General features: G+C 57.2%; 1 protein-coding gene across 1 annotated transcript in view; it reads left to right on the forward strand.

Moving 5' to 3' along the window:
* Window positions 1–6: 6 nt before the first annotated feature.
* Window positions 7–20,093, forward strand: part of NALF2 (NALCN channel auxiliary factor 2) — a gene marked incomplete at its 5' end in the record, with an annotated part of 41,125 nt that continues 21,038 nt past the window's right edge. Inside the window, one exon of the mRNA XM_085325942.1 lies at window positions 7–450. Coding sequence (XP_085182068.1) covers window positions 7–450 — 444 coding nt within the window. The remainder of the gene's footprint in view (window positions 451–20,093) is intronic.

Below are 20,093 nucleotides of genomic sequence, written 5' to 3' on the forward strand. Positions count from 1 at the left end.
GGCCCCTGCCCCGCCGCCCGCGCCGACCTGGACTCGGCCTGCGCCAGGCTCTCCTCCCTGCAGCGGCTCCTGGGCTCCTTCTCCGGCGCGCCCCTGCGGGCCGCCCCCTCCGCCGCCTCTTTTTTCTCCTCTCCCTCCTCCAAAAGGAACTTCTTGAAGGCTTACTTTAGGAACTTCAACCTCTCTTTTTGTGATACTTACACGATCTGGGACCTGCTGCGGGAGATGGCCGGCCCGGACAGCTTGGATTGCAGCTTGGACAACCTGATGGTGGACTTCGTGGCCGCGGCGGCCGGGGCGCTGGACGGCGAGGCGTGTAGCAGCTGCGTCCAGGCGTATCAGAGGCTGGACCAACACGCTCAGGAAAAATACGAGGAGTTCGACCTCTTGCTGGAGAAATACTTGCAATCGGAAGAGTACTCGGTTAGATCCTGCGTAAGAGACTGCAAGGTAGGAGGGGGCCCCGGGGCCTCCCAGCCCCATCCCCATGCCACGCGGGAGAAGTAGCTTAAAGCGAMCCACGCGTTTTCCCGGGTCCCTGTCCGCGCTGCCGCCTGCCTCCTCCTGTAGCTCCTTCCTTCTCTCGGGTGCCCTGTGGACCTCCTCTCCAATACTGTGCTTCCCCAGGAGCTGGCCTCCTTGGACATGCCCAGATCCCTCCAGTCTGGCAGTGTTACAGGCAGACAATCCAAATACCCTCGCAGGACGGGGAGGGCAGGCTGAGGCCACCTACCCTGGCCAGGGAACTACCCTGGCTCCAGCGTAGGGTGGTCCTCGGGGGCCTCTCGGCCTTCCTGCCCCACGTCTGACCCGGCTGCGCTCCTCCCCTCCCTTTGCCCGCCTGCAAAGCGTGGAGCTCTCCCTGCGCCCCGCAAGGTCCCAGGGCTTTGCCGAAGCGTGCACGCCCTTGCCCGCACCCGTCCACCCTCAGTGCGCACCCAGCTCCCCTTTTCCCCAGTTACGCACCCCCTGGCATGCACACGCACCCCCTTGCACAGGTGCGTGCACGCCAGTGCGTGTGCCCCTATTTGTACCCTCAAGGCACAACAATGGGTGCGAGGCCCCTCACTGCAGCCTCTGGCCTGCTGTGGGTCAGTACCGTTGCCGCATGGGGCAGGGGCAGCTAGGGCTCTGCACGTGTGGGTGAGCGATGACCTGAGATGAACCAAGGTGGAAGGAGCCCCGCTGGCTCTGCCCCAGCTCGGCCGGGCCACAGCCGCCGGCGGAGCGGGGGGACAGGCGAGCAGAGGGGGGCAGCCCTCTGCCAGCCCCCTCGCCCCCGGGAAATGGGTTTGCCTTCCCCCTGCGCTCTGCTCCACCAGCTCCCCCCATCCGGGGGGGCCCAGGGCTGGGCTGCGCAGAGGTCGGCGCGGGCTCTGCACGCATGTGCCCTGCGCYGAGCGCGACCCGGAGCTGCCTCTCCGGCTGGGCCTAGCACCCTGCGGGAGAACGGGGAAAATATAACTAGAGCTACCTGTCTACCTAGAGAAGGTGAGGTATCTGCAAGTCACTTGAGCCGTGCTGTATCACTAAGAGAGTAGTGATGCACGGAGCAGCTCATGCTCAGAAAGCTAAAGGGTTGGCTTCCCCAACGTCAGATGGATTAAAACCTCTCAGCCCAGCGCCGTCTGTTTTTAAAAACAAGCACTGTAGTTGCACGTCTGTCCAGATCCCCTGTTGGTCCTGCTGAACGTCTCCCCTTGTTTCTCGTGGCCGAGGTGCCGAGTTTAATCTCGGCACCGTGGCTGCTGGAGTTCCCGTGTGCTCGAAAGCCAGGAGGACCTGCTTGGCTTGCCTGTGTAATCGCCCTCCGGATGTTGTCTCCAGGAAGCGTAATGATCTTAATAATTAAACCTGCTTCCCTTTCTCGGAGCAGCGTCTTGGGGGAGAGGCAKCGCTGTGCGTTAAAGCAAAACGTTTGTTTGTGCATCGTCTCAGAGAGGCGCCGGCAGAGCTTGCCCCGGTGATAGGCCAGTGCTTTTCTGGGAGAGTTTTGAGGGAAACTTGAAGCTGCAGTCCCAGCCCAGGCGGCTCCGAGTGGTGCTTTGCTGCTGGAGACAGCGTGGAAGCAGYGCCTCGGTGCAGTGCTGGGGACACCAGGTCTGCTGGAGGTGTTGCCTTTCATCAAGGGCACCACCGCGAGAGCCTGGCTGTTGCTCTCCTGACCAGGTTTCTGCACTGTTTTTGTAAGGAACCTTTTTTGGAAAGGAGCTAGTGGTGGTGTTCTGGGCTGGGTCCAAGTCAGGTAATTACAATCTGCTTGCCTAAATTCCCCCTGCGGTTTCAAAGGTACATAGTATTCAGCCTGCACCAAGCGGTTTGGTACTGCTGCTCAGCTTCTGTGACTGCATTTYGGCGGTGAATGAAGTAATTCAGTGCCGCCTGCCTTTCCACCGCTGTCACTGCCGGTGGCCCCAACAGAAGTAGAGACCTAGCGTGCCATGTCCTCTATGCACGTAGAGACGGTCACATTTTCTGCCCCCAGAGAGCTCGTGGTCAYGTGCCAGGTAGACTTAGCAAAGGGCAGGAGGAGGTGGGAGGAAAGGAGAGGGCTGTGACAAGGACACATGGCTGCGTGGACTGGCAGTCCTCACAAATGTCAGAGAGACCGAGTAAGTCTTTATGTCAAATCTATATATGCAATAAATCAAGCCAATTCTGGCGGTTCCCCCTGGACGCTCACCTTGCCTTGCTCACCTAGCAGTCTTCCACTGTCATTCAAAGAAAAATGGACCCTTGAGTTTGGACATATGTAGAGGAGGGAAAAGTCGGTGGCTTTTCAGAAGAACTCTGATGCTCTTTCACGAGGGAGCTGATTTATCAGGGCTAAGAGAGGAAGAGTGAGGGGCGAAGGGGGCCGAAGCCCCCTCCCGCTACCGTGGCCGGGTGGAGTTTGCACCGTGTTGTGCAGCTGAGAGGGCATTGCTTGACTGCATGCTGACGAAAGGAAAAAAAAAAAAACGGGATGTTTCCAGGCCTGCCTCGTGGAGGGGGGAGCGTGGCAGAAAGGCGTCTGTGGGAGCGTGAGTACGTGAGCTGGTGGTGTTGAGGCTGACTCAACGAGATAAAAGTGTAGGCAGCCTGGTAGTGGCAGAGATGTTTGGTATTTCCTCTGTGTGTAATCTAAAAGCATGAGAGGATCTTTCAGGGTGAAAGAGGTAACGAAAAGCAGATGCTAGCCGCRTAGAGTTCGTGCGGAGGGGCCGTCGGTGCGATTCGGAGCAGGAGGGAGCCAAGGTGCCCAAGGCACGTTTCAGGGGGAGAGCTGCGGGCACGTGTCCCCCAGGCTGACCACAGCTTAGCATCCTTCCCGCTGGGTCTAACTTTGTGCTTTCTGGTTCGGAGACCTTGAGAGAGAGGCAAACAAAAAGACAAGAAAATTATCATCATGGGGTCTTAGGTGAGGAAGTGTTACCATTGACTACGAAGCATCTAGAAACAGAGCCTGGCTTAGGTGAGTCTTCATGAGGTGTCCCTGGGCTTAGCATCCTCCATGGGAAAGCAGGAAACGAGCTTAGTAGACGTGGGGCTCAAAGTAGCAGCCACAAGACTTGCAACTTCTGACTCACTATGTCATCACGTTTATGGCTGCATCCTTGGAGCATCAGGGAGCACTGGCTTTGCAATGGAGCAGGACATGCTGGGAAGCAACAGGAGTGCAGAAGCAGCACATCCAAGCCATAGGCCCTTGCCTGGGGGAACTGTGAGGAGTTTCCCAGGCCAGAGTTTTCCAGCGTGGGTGCCTCAATATGTACGTACGAACTGGAGCTCTTGCAGCTCCTGCTCATTTCAGCATCTTGTGAAAATCAGGCCACTTATTTAAGGTGCTTCAATGCATATGTAGGTGCCTTACTTTAGACTCTCGCAATTGCGAATCTTGACTTTGCCCTCTTGGTAACTGTTCCCCATTTGTGAAATGAGGCTAATACCAAACTCATCCAGTGTTGTGGTGATTAGTGAGTTTTGGCCTGATTTCCAAGGAGCTGAGGACCTGTGACTCCTCTTGACTTCAGCAGGGGCTGCCGTCACTCACTGCGTTGGAAAATCTGATTGCTGGAATGTTTAAAGTAACCTGAATATGTTAAATCTTATCCAAATGCTGAATAATACTGCATTTTCTAGTGTTAGTTTTGGCTGCATGCTGCTCCTGTGAATACTTGCTTATAAGCAACAGCAGAGAGCTACTGCTAAATGATACAAACAATGAAATAAGTGAAAAGTGGAAGAAAAAGTAACAGATCAGCTCAATCCATGTGCATGGCTCCTGCAAAAATTCCAGCTGCAGAGAGCTTGGAGGCTGGCAAATCATATCTGCATAGTTCTTTGTTAAATGATGCTTCTTGGACAGGGTGAGCATGCAAGAAGAGAGAGCATTTAGACCTACTGTGTAAAGGCTTCGGTCTGCATGGACGTTGCTCTGGGTAGGAGCCTGTGAGGTCCTTCTTGAGCTGTAGTGCTCAGAAGGGGGTAGTTTGGGAGCACGTGGGAGTCCAGAGCAGAAAGGAYGGGTGTCGAGCAGGCACCAGGGACCCTGGCGTAAGGCAGTAAATCATCTGACCCTCCCTCTAATTCAGATCCTTCCTATTTCATGGTTAAAAGCTGGAAAATTGAAGGCTGGCAAGCAAAGCAATCCCAGCTCACCTGCACGCGTCCTCCAGCGACCGGTCCTTTGGCAGAGCCGCGTACTCCGTCAGTAATTTGGTCCCTAAGGAGCAATGTAGCTCAATAAACATCGCAAGTGAAGCTCTCGGGCAGCCAAATCATCCCAGTGACGGTGGGTCTTTGTTGCATCTGTTTAAAGCATCAAAAAAGCCCCCTCCAGAGCAGCCCATTCATTATCACTGCAGCAGGCTCGTCCCTAAGTTACAAACTTTGCGAACTTCCCYGTGTGGCTGTTCTTCGGGAGCCACCAGCTTGGGTGAAGCAAGCCCGCATCTCCGGAGCGGGTCCCTCCGCAACGAGCAGGCGAGGAGGGTGTCAGCTGGCAAGAGAGCAGRGAGACCTCGGAGTGTCTCCCTGGGACGAGTACCGCTCGGTCACTGTGCCGGGTGACGGTCGGTCCCAGCCCCGAGGTCGCTCTCGCCTCCCTTTCCTCCCCGAAGCCCCAGCGCTCTCTGGGCCAAGGGAGATTTGCAAGGCTGGAGTTCTGCGGTGYGTGTTTGACCGTTCGCTGGTTTGTTTGGTGAGAAATAGGTACATACAAATCAAGTTGTTCCTTGTAATACATCAACTTCAAGCCTCCCCCTCCTTCCACGGCACTGTGTGACCAGGCTGCACAAGCAGAGCTGGTTCTGGCCTCCACCTGGCTAGGGAGAAGTTGCAGAAAGTGAAGAGGCGATCAGCATGCTGGATTTATCAAGCACCAAGCTCTGATACCTCACAAGACAGAGGCCTTACCCGGAGCTTGGAGTGAGGCAGACGGGGAAGAATAGGCAAAAATCTCCTTGGCAGATGCAGAAAGGAGAAATTCCTTGAGGTAGCRGGGTCTCAGCGTAAGGAATTCAGCTGCTTAGACCACTTGTTGCTATAATATTCTTCAGACCTTTTATTCTGCTTGGAGGTAATTCACGGGCAGATCCCGGTTTCTGCACACATCATTGTTATTCCAGCGCAGCACCATTAGCCTCTGAAAATGCTTCACTTACTACTCCTGCAGCTAACATCAAAAATCCCTATAGCTGAAAGACAACAAAACGTGAAAATACAGCTTTCTGTTTCATTGTTTGCGTGTTACGTGTTGGAGGATTTTGTGGAGAATCGCTCTCGCAGTTCCTCCCAGGTGCTGTTTTAGGCAGGTGCCCGGAGCGGCTGCGCAACCCTTCWCCGGAGGAGGGAGAGGGAGAAGTTGGTGTGCGCTGTTGCGTACCTCACCCCAAACAGTTTTCACCTCTTGCAGTGAAGACCTGAGTTTCAGCTGATGGCATTTGCTAGTTGCTGGTGGCTTGGGTAGAAAAGGCAGGAACTGTTTGTTTTTTCTGCCTGTGAGAAGGAAAATTCATTAAATGAGCGTGTAAGTTGCAATTAGCTGGCTGCCACCTCTGGCTCCCCTTTTCCCCTGTTAATTGTGCCCTCTCTTACTGCAAGACATGTAGAACTTCATGCATGGAGCAATTGTAGTGATAATGTTGATAGCATCATTCAGAGGGGCTTAATTAGGTCAGGTGCCCTGGGGTCACTGCATGTTACAGCCCTGGGGAAATCCTGGACAGTGGGAGCCCATGCAGCGCACAAGCAGTCAGCTACGTTTTTGCAAGGCTCTGTCTTTAACCTGAAAGGTGCTTRGTGTGGGTTGTTGATCGCTGCATGTTTTCACAGCATCCAGATCATGAMAAGCACAATGACAAATTCTGCGTGTTTTGGTGCAAACCATTTTTGAGGCTAGAACGTGTGACCCTGCAGGGAACGTCTGCTGGATCCCCCGGGGTCGCTTCTTGCTGGCGGATAAGTTATTCATTTCTTGCACGATGGTGGTTTCTAAAGGCCTAGTGAAGATGAGGGCTGCCCTCGCTCTGTCAGCACACAGAAACMCGACGCTTCTGCTCAGGAGCAGATCTGAAAAGCAGAATGTGGCTTTTCTCTGCTGGATGGGCTCTCACTCCAGAGGTGAAGGCTCGGCCCGGGGAGATGATGGTGCAGCATAAAGGTGGACTTAGTGCAGGAGGCAATCCCGATTCCTTTGAACTGATGTCCTGCATGATACTAACAGGCATTTTGTACTTTTTTTCTGTCTTTTTCTGAGCAGACAAGAAGCAGAGTTCCTTCCAGCTCAGCTGCTCTGACAGGAGAGGTTTGTTCCTTTAAGATAGGAGCACTGTATTTACAGCATCTCCCTCAACCAATAGCCACTATGAAGAGCTCTCTTGAAAGYGCAAATTCCCACCATTATCAGGGCAAATAAAGATCTATGGGACAAAGTCTGGTGAATTAAGGATTCATTACGTTGTAAGAAACAAAGCTGTGKACAGAGAAAGACTGACAGCAGGGAGCTGCAGGACCTGTGTTAGTGAATATCAGTGCTCCAAGGGGAGGGCTGGACAGGACCTGTAGCATCTCAGATTATATTAGATTATCAAGGTTTCTCTGTGTGCTTCTCTGGCTTCTGAATCCCGCCGCACGCYTGGCGAGGTCTCTCTGTTTCTCTGCCTCTGTTTTCCCCGTGTAGGGATGTTGTTTAACTGGAGAGAGCCGTYTGCGGGAAYGTGGTGGAGCAGAATTTCACCCCASAGAYTTCTGCAAAGTGCTTGTGTTTCCCTGTTGCCTGGATGTCACCGGTGACGCCTCTGGGAGGTTCAGGCCAGGTCTGGCCCTGGACCCCCGTGCAAGGCGCAGCGCCGGCGTGCGTGGCGCAGCCAGCACAGGAACAGCGCAGAGCTGCAGAGCAAATTTGCTGATGCCCGGGGTTAAGCACTCTCCGGGGCCCTATTTTCTTATTCTTGTTTAACCAGAAACAACCAGAGTCTCTGGTCAGCTTCCCTCCTTGCAGAGCATCTTCCTGGAAACTTCAAACCCGCAGCAGAAACCCAACCGCAGCCAGCGCAGGGCAGCTGTTCGGAGGAGGGCTGGGRGAGTCCTCTTGGAGGAACCGAAGCAACAACTTACCTTCACAAAAGCATCTCTGGATGAGAATTAATCTGAAGCCGAGGGAGGCCGGGTTTATCCGAAATGTTGCTTGATCCTGTCTGCTCTACGCCTGGAAACCTTCTGGCACAGAGGCACACGTGCCAGTGGGAGATGCCCCTGGAGACCTACAGCAAAAACGATTTCATATATTTTTATATATATATAAATGTTTTTTTCTTGAGTCCTTTCCTAGGGCACTCTTCAGTCTGGGGGAGGAGGCGCCTTTGGGGACAGGCAGGCAGCGGCATGAGGACGCACAGGGACAGGCCTGAGCTCATGGGCAGAGCAAGGAAAGCGAGGGGGGAGGTGTGGGCTCTGCCYGCTGGGTCTGGCGCAGCCGAGGCTCCCGCGGCGGTGTGTTCGGGGCCCGGAGGCTCGGGGCTCCCCTGCTGGCTCTGAGTCAAGGGCAGGGTCACGGCGGGTCTCGATAACCCGGGAGAGAGGAGGCAGCGGCAGTGGCACACGGGGGAGGCGTTTTCCCTGAAGCCCGTTCTGATGGGCGGCAAGCCTGGAACAAAATCAAAGCTGGCGTCCCTCGCTGAAAGCTGGGGGCAGYGTGAAGTTTTACTTACATTTCATAGGTGAAAAAAAAATGTCCCACGTAAGCAGTGGATCAACCCAGCACTTGTGGCAACTTGAGCAAGATCACACGAGCACGAGTGTAGCAGAGCGCGCGGCTCGGCGTCGCGCACAGGGTCTGYGTCAGCCAGGGTAAATTTTTTCAGCCCTGCACAAAGATGTGATTAAGGTTTATAAAGAACGGGAACAAAAGAAGTCTGCAGTTTTATACGTGCCGTTACCGCCGCCGTATCCTGTAACGCGGGAGCGCGGCGTGCCGTGCGCGAGGAGCAGCTGYGCCGCTGCAAAGCCGGGCGCAGAGATCGCCACGGYCTTCGGAGCGCGCAACAAACAAAAGGGAGCCAAAAGCGACCGTGCWGCTCCGAGGGGTTTGYGTGGCRACRGATCGGTTCGGCGCCGCGGGCCCCCGCGCGCCCGGGCTGCGCGGCGCCRCCTCGGGCAAGGCGCCGGGAGCACCGCCGGGGCCCGCGTTTCGCCTCCTTTTCCGCGACGCCGGGCCGTGCGCCTGCCTGGAGCCGCGCGTGCCCGTCCCCCGGAGCGGGGCGGCGTCCCGGCGGCGGGGGTTTACCTGCTGGGCYACGTCGGCTCCGCGTTCCCGCGGGTGCGGCGGGACCCCAGGCTGCCCGTCGCAGGGCGGACGCTCTCGGCCGTCGCCTCGGTGTCTGCGGCCAGGGCGGTGTTTGAAGCCGCGGGCAGGGTTTCGGCGGAGCAGGGTGCACCCAGCGAGGGCTGGGGCGGGCTCCGTGGGGAACCGCGCACGGCTCCGGCGGCAGAGTCGCCGTGCRATCCCTTTTGGCAAGCATCCAGCGCGCAACGGTCCCGTCGGGTTACGGGCAGCTTGTGGGAGTCGATAAGCTCGGCAGAACGCGCGACGGTATCGGCGCGATGCGTTTGCAGTAATGCCGCCTCCCGGGCCCGCGCACCGGGCTCGAGACGGGTCCGGTGCCGGGCTGGGAGGGAGCCGGCGGGGCCCCGGAGCGGCCGGGCCGGGCCGGGGGCTCTCCGCGGCGGGGCAGGCAGGAGCGCGGGGACTTTCCTCGGCGGCTGTTCTGCCGTCACCGGGATGCCATTAGGATGCAGCTCACKCCTGGCTGTGCACAGAGAAAGCTCAGCTCCACTGTCATTTGAAGGGCAATGACTCAGGGACAGCAAATCTGTGAATGAGACACGGAGGCCGGTTGGGCAAGCAAAAGCCATCTGTCCGCGCTGGCCGTGGCCCCGGCTCCCCCGGCCGAGGCAGCTCGCCGCACCGGGGCTCTGGCAGCAGCTCGGCCGGCGGGAGCCCCAGGGGCGCTCGGCGGCCAGCGCCGCACGCGGGGCCGCGTCTGAGAGGCGGCGTGGCAGCCCAGAGACATGGGCTGGAGGAGCCGTCCCCGGTGCACATCGGGCGGTGACCGTCCCCACGGCCAGGCTCTGCTGGTGTCACCGCAGACGTGGCCCCGGGCAAGGCAGCGCAGCCCGGCATCGCCTGGCAAGGCCTGGGCTCCCCGGGGCCCTGCCCGAGTGGCCCTGGTGTCCCCGTGCTCTCCGGGGACGGCTCTTCCTGCTCTGCTCGCTCCCTTGGGAAGGAAAGATCCGAGCGTTTGGCGTCTTAGCTGACCTCTTATCTCCGCCCGGCAGCTTCTGCAAAGCCCCCGGTAAGCGGAGGGCGCGGGGCAGGAGYGCTGGCAGGGAGCGCGGCAGGAGGAGGGGAAGGCGTCCCCGGCGCGTCCGGCCTCCGCTCGGCACCCCGGTCTGCGTCCGGTGGAAACGCGAGGTAGAGACCTGAGGTTGGACTAGATGATCTCTGTCCAGTGCCCTCCGAAACGTGGGAGGTGGCTGGCCCGGCCGCACCGGCCTTCCCAGGGCRGGAGCGGAGAGGCAGCGGAAATACGGAGCGTGCTGGAGGAGSTGCTAGCTGCCGTCGTTCCCGGCCGACGGTCGGACGTGCCTCGCGCTGCACGCGGCACCGGGACCTGCGGCCACCCAGCCGYGGCTGCGGAGCGCAGGAGCGGGGCAGAGCGGAGGAACGGAGCTTCGTTTCCCGACAGGCGAATTTCCCCCTCTGCAGCTTCGCGAGGCTCTGAGGTCGGCGCAGGAAGATCGCKCTCTCAGACAGTAATTACAGGTTATTGCCAGGGCTGCCCTGGCAGCAGCCAGCATGTGTGTGAGGCATCTCTGCTCCTCAAAACCCCCGTCCCCAAGGCGATGAGGCCAGAGCCGCCTGTGGGACACCGTTCCTCCGGCGTCTCCRGCAGCACGGTCACAGCGTGACGTGGACCATTTTGCTCCACAAATGGTTGCGTGAGAAGTTCTGTCACCGTAATCCCCAGAAAATGGTGTGTAATGCACACGATGGCTAGAAACGGAGGTGGCAGCCGTTGAAGTTCTTTCTGCTGTAGTTATTACGAAAATTGCTAAGGAGAGTTGGAACAGGGGAGATCTGAACAGCTGCTCTCGCATCCCGCGCCCTGGCTGGCGGGGACGGGGGCTGTTCCACTGCAGTTAATGGCCTGTGCCAGTTTTCACAGGCAAAGACCGTGCCAGGGTCGGTGTTTCTCCAGGGCAGGGAGCCCTACGCACCAGGTCTCCAGATATTTCGTTTAGTCTTTATCTTCAGACAAGAAAGCTTTAAAACGCCCCCAGTGAGCACTCCCGGTGGCCTGGCTACGCCCCGGAGTCCGGCTAGCGGTAGAGCGCTGACACGGCATCTCGGACACCCACCTTCAAGTTTTGCCTGGCTTTCCAGAACGCAGAGCTGGTTTTGTCTGGCAAACCTGCCTTTTGGTGTGCTCTTTCCCCAGGGGAGCTCAGAGGTGAGYTTGCCGCCTTCTGCTCAAGCCGCTTCCCAGGCATCTTCTCTTGCACGTGGCTCCATTGCCTGGTTGTCCACATAACACTCCACTAGTCACGGTGGACCGTTCGGAGGCCTCTCTACAGAGGAATTTCCAGTTCTCTTTCCGCTGCTGGATCACTTCATCATGTCCTCATTAAGGAGGGAGATGAGACAAGCCGAGATATTCTTGGAAGTTTCTTAACAGCTAGAGCTGGGAAGGGCTGTTCGGGGGCTTGCTGGTGTGGGAGGGGGAACYGGGAACTGTGATTTTGTTAGTGAAATCCGAGTGCTAACTTTGGCCCCCCCTCCAGACCCAGTTAGCTCATACGGACGTGTCCCTGGGAGTCTTGCTGCATGCGGGAGCCAAGCTCCTCCCGTGTTTATTTATGGTGAACAAGGTAAGGTCCTAGCTTGGGTTTGGATCACTGCCTGGCATGTCCCAGTGTCTAGAGCTGTACAGAAATCTGGTGATTTCTCCTGTTCATCTACAGTACAGGCTTTGGAGCTGTATATTTTTAAAGATTTCTTGAGGCTGATGCCCTGTTTTTTAGAGCAACAGAGCAGCCACGTAACTYGGAAAAAGCCAGTGTGATCTTCAGTGGAGCTGAATGATAGGGAATAAAAATGACCATTKTGAGCAAGATGTAAGTTTTGAAAGGTGAGAAATCTCCATGCTTGAGGATACAAACCAACTGCTGACAGCCTGAGGTTAGGCAAAGCTCCACTGTGGAGAGGTTTGTTATCACGGTAGGATTTCCAGACACCTGGTCTGGTGCACCCTCCAGTCATCTGGTGCTGCTGACTCCTGGGGTGGGGTGGGTGCAAGCCACGCTGCTGTGGAGGCCGTGGCAAGTCCTAGCCCCTTGGAGGGCATTTCCTGGGGCAAGGGTGTCAGTGCTGGGAGAACGACTGAAGTTKTGTGCTGAGGGCACTTGCTGGAGCTTACGATCCTCAGCAAGGACTGAGAGTCAGGTGTCTCTACTGATTGTTTTACAAGTGCCAGCAGCTCTCCTTCTGCTGAGTGTGAGCTACTGCTAGCAGGTCTGCAGCTACCAGCTCGAGGTGGCAAGCTGCTCTTTGTGTGCCAGCTGCCACCTTGCGCAGGGCTCTTCGAGGGGGTGTCTGCTCTGTGCCCTGCACCCCTCTGCCACCTCCCATCCAAAAGGCTTCTGMGAAACCTGGGCACTGCTGTCCTTCCTGCTCCCAGCACCGACGTCTCATTTCCTCAGGCTGCTCCACCGGAGGAGACAGCAGCAGACGCGGTATGGACAAAAGATATTACTGGGAGGGCGGGTGGAAGAGGTAATGAGTGTTATATTGGCTCCCTGCACTGGCTGTCTAATGCCATCAGGAGGGTTTGTTCTTGAATGCAGCCTACAGACCTTATTTGAGCCTTCATTACCGTGGGTTCTGCAGGTCACAGCTGCTAACAGCGATGCTATTTGTAGAAATGCTGTTTGTCATTTGGGCTCTGCAAAAAGTTGTATCCTGTCCAGTCTGAACATCATCCCCATTAGCCGGGCGTCTGCTCCCCCCCTGGCTGCGGTGTTGTGCTGCTCTGGGCTGGCAGAAATTGGAAACTTCTTCTAGGGAATGCATCTGACTGCTTTTTAAGAARTATCCCAGGTAGGATGTATGCAGCCCCAAAGTCCTGTGAACCTTGCTGCCTGCCACTCACTTTCCAGGTGAATTTTAGGTGATTGGTTTTGTTCTCTAAATCCTTAAATTATTTGGATTTTTTAAGMGCCCCGGTAACTCTACATACCACTGTTTTGCTTAGAAACAAACAAGCTGTAGAAATGCCCTCCCCTGTGCCCTGAACCCACCCATTTCCAGCAAGAGTGGCTGCAGATGTGCAAGACCATCTTCCTGAAAATCCCCAGCCAGCGCCACCTCCTCAGCTGATCTCAGCGGCTGCTGTCTAGCACAAAGAGAAATCTGGTCTCTGAGGTACCTGTGATTTGAAGCAATTAGAGCRTTATAGTTCAATATTGAAGTGGTTGGAAAATATATCTGTGGAATTGTGGAAAACATACCTGAGAAAGTGCTTGTGAAATCAAGTCACTCGATTGAATGGTGTTTTTGCAGTTTTCTGAGTTTTCCCACCGTTACCTCTGCGCCAATGTTTGTGAAGCAACGTTCAGATGAGTCTCTGCCCGTGTATGCAAGGGCAGTATTCATTTGCCATGATGYGTTATTTGTTTTTTATTATTCTCCTGGTAAAACTGAGTTTGTTRCAGAAGTAGGAAACAGTAGTAATTGCCCAGGACAGAGAGGACGTAACAAATGCAAAGAACTTGCAGCACGGTTTGTTTAGCGGAAGAGTCCAAAACCAGTTACGAATAATCAGGAGTTCAGTAAAAATCTTACAGGTTCGCATGTGGTTTGGGACTAGGAAGCAGAACCAGGCCTGAAATAGAAGYAGGATGCCGTGAGCAGACCTGCCGGCACGCGTCGAGGCGCGGGGAGCTGGGGTGTCGAGCACTTGCTGCAAGAAGCGGGGCGGATGTGCGAGCCGTGGCACATCCACAACCCGCACCAGCTGGGGTTTCTGTGTGCGTCGTGAAGGCATCTTCCCAGCCGTTTCTGCAGCTTTTCCCTTGGTGTCTCATCACCTTTGGTACTGAGGGAAGCCCGGGCAGGGGCTGCAGATGGCTCCGTGGTTCCTCGCTGAAACCCTTCTGCAAGGAGGTGGTTCTCATAGGGCGGCTTCTCGTGCTGCAAAGACCTGGGCTCTCGCTCTGGGTCTCCAGGAGCAGCTTGAAATGCGCCGTTGTTTCCTGTGGTGGCTTCCTCCTTCCCACCAAGCCCCCACGTTTCCAATCCAGCCCCTGGGGCCCTGCATCTCCCCCCGACTGACTGCTCAGAGCAAGCAGGAGGCAGTCCAGGATCCCAAAGTTAAAGGCAGTGATTAACCCAGCAGAGAATGAGGAATTGCCTGGCTTTCTGGAYACTTCTCACTTATTGAAATGCAGGCAAAGCACCTCCATTCGGTAGTGCCAGGCACGTTGGACATACTGATTAGGCACATAGTACTTTAACCAGGCATATTAACTGCATTTCCTCCAGGATAAATCTCATTTATTTCTTGTCCATATGTTTAACCTCAATGGGTTCCTTCATATTATTTCTCTGTCCCTACTGGAGTTCACAACACCTCCATATTTGGCAGTATCAGCAAATGTCATTAACAGGCTGTTTACCTCCTCTTCTCAGTGATTAACGAAGGYGTTAAAGCTAGATCTCATGTCAGCCTCCGTGGCATCGTGCCGGACATCTCTCTCCCTAGCACTCTTCTGGGATATATCACCAGTAATCAAAATAGATAATTAATGTTCATAGAGTGCTTTGGAAGTTCAGGTCTCTGTGCGGCAGTGTTACCGTGGGAGGAGAAGGCTGCTTGGTTCAGCCCCTGTATCCCAGGGACAAGGCAGGAGTGTTTCCAAGGATGCTTTGAGTGCTCCAAACTGTGGAGACGTTGTCCCCTTGGACAGATAGGCTGTTCCCGCTTTGGATAGCCTGGCAGTGCCGTGTTACAGAGAAACCGCGCGAGTGCTGTCGTTGGATCGTCAGCTCCTTCGCCCCTCTCCAGTTCCTGTGACAGCGCTTCTGTCCCCTGCGCATCCCTCTCTGATATCTCAGCTGGCTTCCTACGGGAATGCCTGTTCTCAGTGGCATGAGCCTTGCGCCAAATGTTGTTTGCTTGCTTGCTGAAGACTAGCCGCTGTAAATACCTATCTTGGCAGGTCCCGATGAGCCGGTCAGCCTGGAAAAGAGACAAGACGGGTATGATAAGATATACAAAACTGTGAGTGGCCCAGAGAAAATGTCTAGGGAGTGACTGTTCACTGTCTTTTCCAGCACTAGCTACAGGCTGTGACATGAAACTGCGAGCAGCTGGGTTGAAACCCCCCCGAAGCAGGAGGGCTGCCACGCGAGGGGCGGCAGAGGTCTGGAACACCTTGCAAAGCGTGTTGTGGACGTAGAAAGCTCACGTGGGCTTGGAGGCCCTGGAGGAGATCTTGGAAGAGAAATCTCCTGGCTGTTACTAAGCAGACAGGGGAACTCTTGGTCTAAGGCGTCCTCTGATTTGCTGGAGAAATCCACGGAGCTGAAGTAGTCGGAGGCGGTGTGCGTTAGGGAGAAACGGAGGCTTGCCAGGTCCTGCTGCCCCGGTGCGCTCTTGCGGCCGGAGGGCTGGACGGCCCGCTGCTCCGAACCGCCGCCGCGGCTCTGCTGGGGGGGAGACGGAAACCTGAATCCTTCCTCTCGCCCAGCAGAAACGGGGATTCGTGCCTGTCCGGTTACACGCGTAGGATAACGTCCTAAGAATTGTTCCAAATAACTATTCCTCCACGGATGGCCTTCGGGAGGGATTGGGAGAGCCGCGAGGCGAGACTGAAAACGCCTGCGTGGTCCCGGCCGCCGGCTGGGCCGCTCCTCCGGGCGCCTGCTCCGGGGCCGGCCTGCGCGGCGGCGCGCGGGGGCAGCCGGGAGGGCCGCGGCGGTCCCCGGGCCGGGTCGCAGCGGAGCGGGCCGTCCCTGGGCGTCGGGTCGGCCCGAGCCGGGGCTGGGAGAGCAGCCGCCCTCGGCGGGGGGCTCCGCGGCGGCCCGGAGAAGGGCCTCTCTCCCGCCATCCCTGTCGGCGCGGGAGCCTCTCCGGCCCGCTGGTCGCCATGGAAACCGAGCGGGCGCCGGGATTTTTCCCGACCTCTCCTTCTCGCGCAGCCTGCCGTCCCCGCGCGCGGGCCCCCGCGAGGGAGGGGGTCTCCGCAGGCAGCGTGCGGCCGGGGGGAGGGCGAGGCTGCAGCGCGCGGGGCCGACACCAGCCCCGGCCAGTCCGGTCCTGTCCGCCGGTAGAAGCTACCAGCAAAGTGTTCGGGAAACRATCAGATTTTCTGCATTTGTCTGTAGTTTCAGGGGCCTCCGCAAGTCGGTTAAGCGTAACAGGCCCAAACACGCCAGGGCCGCAGGGTCCGTGTCTGTCTGTCCGTCTGACCAGGTGAGGGGTCTTGCAGGAGTGCTGGGGCCGCGCTGCCGGGACGGGACACTCGTTTCTCTGCCGTTGGCCGTGGTGGAAGGGGAACGTGCCAGACCCTGCTTGCCCCGGCTCCCGGCGGGCAGCAGCGAGCATCACCCGGAGCAGGTTGCAGTGCAGTGTAAAYCCCTTATTACATTGCTGATTCCCAGTTCCCATCAGCCTAAACCCTGTGTGCCCCTGCTAAGGGCAGCTCCCGCTCGTGCAAGGCTGGCCCTGCSCTGGGCAGGCACCTGGGCGGCTCTGCAGGGCACCCGCCGCCTCCCGCGGAGGTGGAAGATACCCTGTCTGCCGGGAGAAACTTCTCCCCAACCCCGTCAGCTGATGGGTAATTTATGGCTTGTGGCACTGAAGTGTCTAGCCTTTATTTTTTTTATATCCTATCTAATGTAACAGGATGTTCTCATTATCTGTATAAATGTTTAATCTACTCTTGAATCCTGCTAAGCTCTTGGCTGCAGCAGTATCTAATGGGAGTGAATTCCTCAAGCAATTCTAATAGATTGCAGGGACCTGATTTTTCTGTCTGTCCTGACTCTATCATATCCATCTTCAACTTCATAACTGTCTTTAATTACTTTTTAACTAATTAGTCTGATAATAATTAGGCAACTAACTAACCCACCGGTTATCTACGGCCTCATCTGAGGAGAAGCAGCAGCAGATCGGGGGCTGTTCCCGGGTTCTTCGGTGTGTTTTTCTCAAGAGGTGCTGATGGCTGTAACTAATGCAAAGAAACCATCTGACCTCTGGGCGCTGTTCTTAGCTGCCCGACTCATCTCCCAGCTCCTGCAGCTTCACCAGTTCCTCCGCARGCTTCCCGCTTCTGATACGTTTTCGTCTGCCGCGCAGTCGTTTCTGCGCCGCCGGCTGATCGTCCTCTCCGTTCCGTGCCGCGTCGGTTTGCGTTTGGCCTGCCGCGGTCGCTGCCCGCTCCTCCCCACGCCCGGCCCGGCCCGGCCCGCTCCGTGCTGTCCGGCGTTCGCCAGCGGTCCTGCACGGGCACCTTGCCGGCGGCCGGCGCGGAGGAGCGCTGCGTGCGGACTCCTGCGGACGTCCGAGGCTCAGCTCCGCTGCTGCAGCCAGCACGGGGAGCTGGCGGGCGGCAAAGCGAAACCTCGCTTGGTTTTGTGGCAGCTTCAGTCTTAAATCATAAAATCGGGGCGACGCCAGGCGCGGGGGAGGCCGGCCGCCTCGGCCGGTGTCCGCGCTCGGCGCTGCTCCTCGCCCCAGGTGAGCCCCCCGCGCTGCCTCCCCGCGCCCGGGGCCGCAGTCCTCTAAACGGCCCACGATATTGTTCTTTTCCTTTCTTTCTTTTTTTTTTTTTTACTTCCATATAAATACTCAGATTGGTTATTCATTGTTAATGTTGCTGTTTTGTTGGTGGACTCGGAACCAGGGCCTTTCCGTTTGCAAGGTTTAAAAAAAGAAAAAGGTGTTTTGCAAGGGGTTTCCCTCTCCCGTGCGCCCTGTCGGCGGCACTCAGCTTCGGCCGCGGCGCGGAAACGGGCCCCGCGAAGCAGCGGSGCGGCGGGCAGCGCGGGCCCCAAGGCAGAGCTGGGGCGGGCGGCTGCGCGGTCGCCCTTGCGGGCGTTGCCTGCCCGGGAAGACTCGGCAACGTGCTCTCCCTGCGGCACCCTCCCGGCAGGCAACGGCCTCGGCGTCAAGCCGTCCCCTCTTCCCCTGCAGCCGGCACTGACACGCGGGAGTAGGACGGGACCTGTCCACGGGGACCTGCCAAGGGCTGGCAGGGGAATGCTGCTCCGGTTCGGTGTGTCCGGGCCAAGCGGTGCTGCTCTGGGTGTCTTCTACTCCTTCGCTCTGGCCCTTGAGGTTGTGATGCCTCGAGCATGCTCAAGAATCAGCAGATGCCATGTGCTGAGCTGGTGGGGACTCCTGGACAGAYGCAGTGTCAGGCGGTGAAGCCAGGACCCAGTACCACCAGCCGGGAATGCAGCACACCTTGTGCTGGAGACACTGCTGGGTGCCTGGCAGCAACCACCATGCCGGCCAGCGTGTGGTCTCTGCCCTCTGCAAGAACAGTGTCTCCATCCCCTCATGGGACAATGGGACATCTTGTGTCCCGGCCATGTGGTGTCACAGGAATGACAGRGAAGGACAAAGCCCTCCAGATATAGAGTCTGACCCTGGAGGAGCCACTTACTCTCTGCTCGGGGACAGCTTGTTGTTTGTTCCAGCCTCCCTCTCCCAGCCTCCTTGTCTGCTCCCTGGGTCTTCTTCGGATGTCCTGCCCCTTCCCACATATACCTTCACGCTCCTTGTCTTAGGCCTTGCCTTCCTGATGAGCTGGTCTTCTCCTCTCTAAACCCTAGCCAAAACACTTCTTAAAGGGAGAGCATGAAATAGTGGTGTGATTTACTGTTGCCCCTCTTGCTCCATTGGCTCTGCGTGGGAGCGCTCGTCCTTTTTGCCTTTGCAGCGCTCTTGGGTTTCCGTGCACCGCAAGTTTCTCGGGACAGAGCCTGTCCTCTGCCCTTGTTGTACAGCCTGTAGCACAATGGGGCCCAGTTCTCGCCCGCTTCCGCACGAAGCAGACTCAGTGGGGATTGTGTTTGGATTCAATACATATGTTCTACAGCAGTGCCTGGAGGCAGCCCACCAAGACCGGGGCCGCGTCGTACTCGGCGGTGTCCAAGCATGGGTAGTCCCTGCCAGGAGAAATCACAGGGCAAGTAGACAGGACAGACCAGGATGTGGGGGAGACTGACCACACCATGGGAGTCTCACGTATGCTGAAGGGAGAATTAGGATTTTTGTGCTATGGGAGCTCAGAGCCATGTGAAGGTTTTTGTTAGGCAACATGTGAAGTTTTTGTGCTCGTCCGAAGGGGATCACCTGGAGCTGTGACTGCTGGAGGTGTTACTGGCTCCCCTGCCCCCGGTGCTCCTGTCACCAGCGGGCAGGGTTGGCTTGCTAACGGCAGAGTGGCTCCGCAGGCAGCGATGGCCCTGGCCGGCTGACTGGGATAGCCACCACGAGCCAGGCGGGCTCCACGGTGTGTGCTCCGCTCTCCGGGCAGCGTGGAAGCGGTCTCCTCCCGGGCGTCCCAGCACGCTCACTTGCAGGGAGAGCGCGTCCGCCCCAGTGCGGCTCTGAATAACTAAGCTGAGATGGTGTTTCTTGCGAGCTGGGAAGCATGTTTTGAGTCGGGGCAGGGTCCCAGAAGCCCACTGCAGCAGGCTGGGATCTGCTGGTGGGGTTGCAGTGGAGGGGCTGGGTGGCGGCAGGTGCGCGCCTGGAGCCTGGATGCCGCCGCACGGCAGTGCCGGTGCCGTGCACAGCGTCAGGGCACCTGGGAGGACACGTCCTGCAGAAAGCAGCCAGGGTCAGTAGTACGCTGCAGGGTTTTGGTGCAAGGTTGCACATCCAAGCCCAGCTGAGGACGGCTGTCCCCAGGGCTTGCGTATGTGCCACGGCCTGGGTGCCACCAGCCCGATGTGCAGGCCCCGCTCCCGCCAGGCAAGCGTGCACGTTGCACGTGGCACGGCCAGATGCCGGTTTCTTGCTGGTGGCCTCGGCAGCAAGGCTGGGAGCTGTGGATGCCGGTCTCCCCTTGGAGCCGCCAGCTGGCTCCTGTGCAACAGGGCAGCGATGCGGGACGGGGCGCCGCTGCCCTGCGCCGCGCTCCGCTCCACTGCCCTCGTTGGGGAGCAGAGGCACCGTGGCTCCAGTACTGTCATTGCTAGGCAAGAGTCACCGTTTTATATATATATATAAAAATGCAAAAATAATAATAATCACGCATCGCTTTTCGTAAGAGCGTGTGGATGTGGCAAATGCACCACAGACAGGATACAGTTGCCCCCACCTAAGAAAAAAAAAAGGAATCAAAGAAATTAGCCCCAAAACAGCTGCTACAGATACAATGTTAAAAGAGGCTATAGCACGGCTAATAAAGAAAAGCCCTGTTAAAAGTCCCAGCGTCGTTAGTGCTGGAGTTGTAGGCGGCAGTAATTGAATACGATGGTAATTGGACGTTGCAGCCCGCGTTTGCGACTCCTCCTGGGCAGCCGCGGCGGG

This window comes from Rhea americana, unplaced genomic scaffold, assembly GCF_003343005.1.
Source record: "Rhea americana isolate MKP2758 unplaced genomic scaffold, rheAme1 scaffold_125, whole genome shotgun sequence".
In the NCBI taxonomy this organism is placed as follows: Eukaryota; Metazoa; Chordata; class Aves; order Rheiformes; family Rheidae; genus Rhea; species Rhea americana.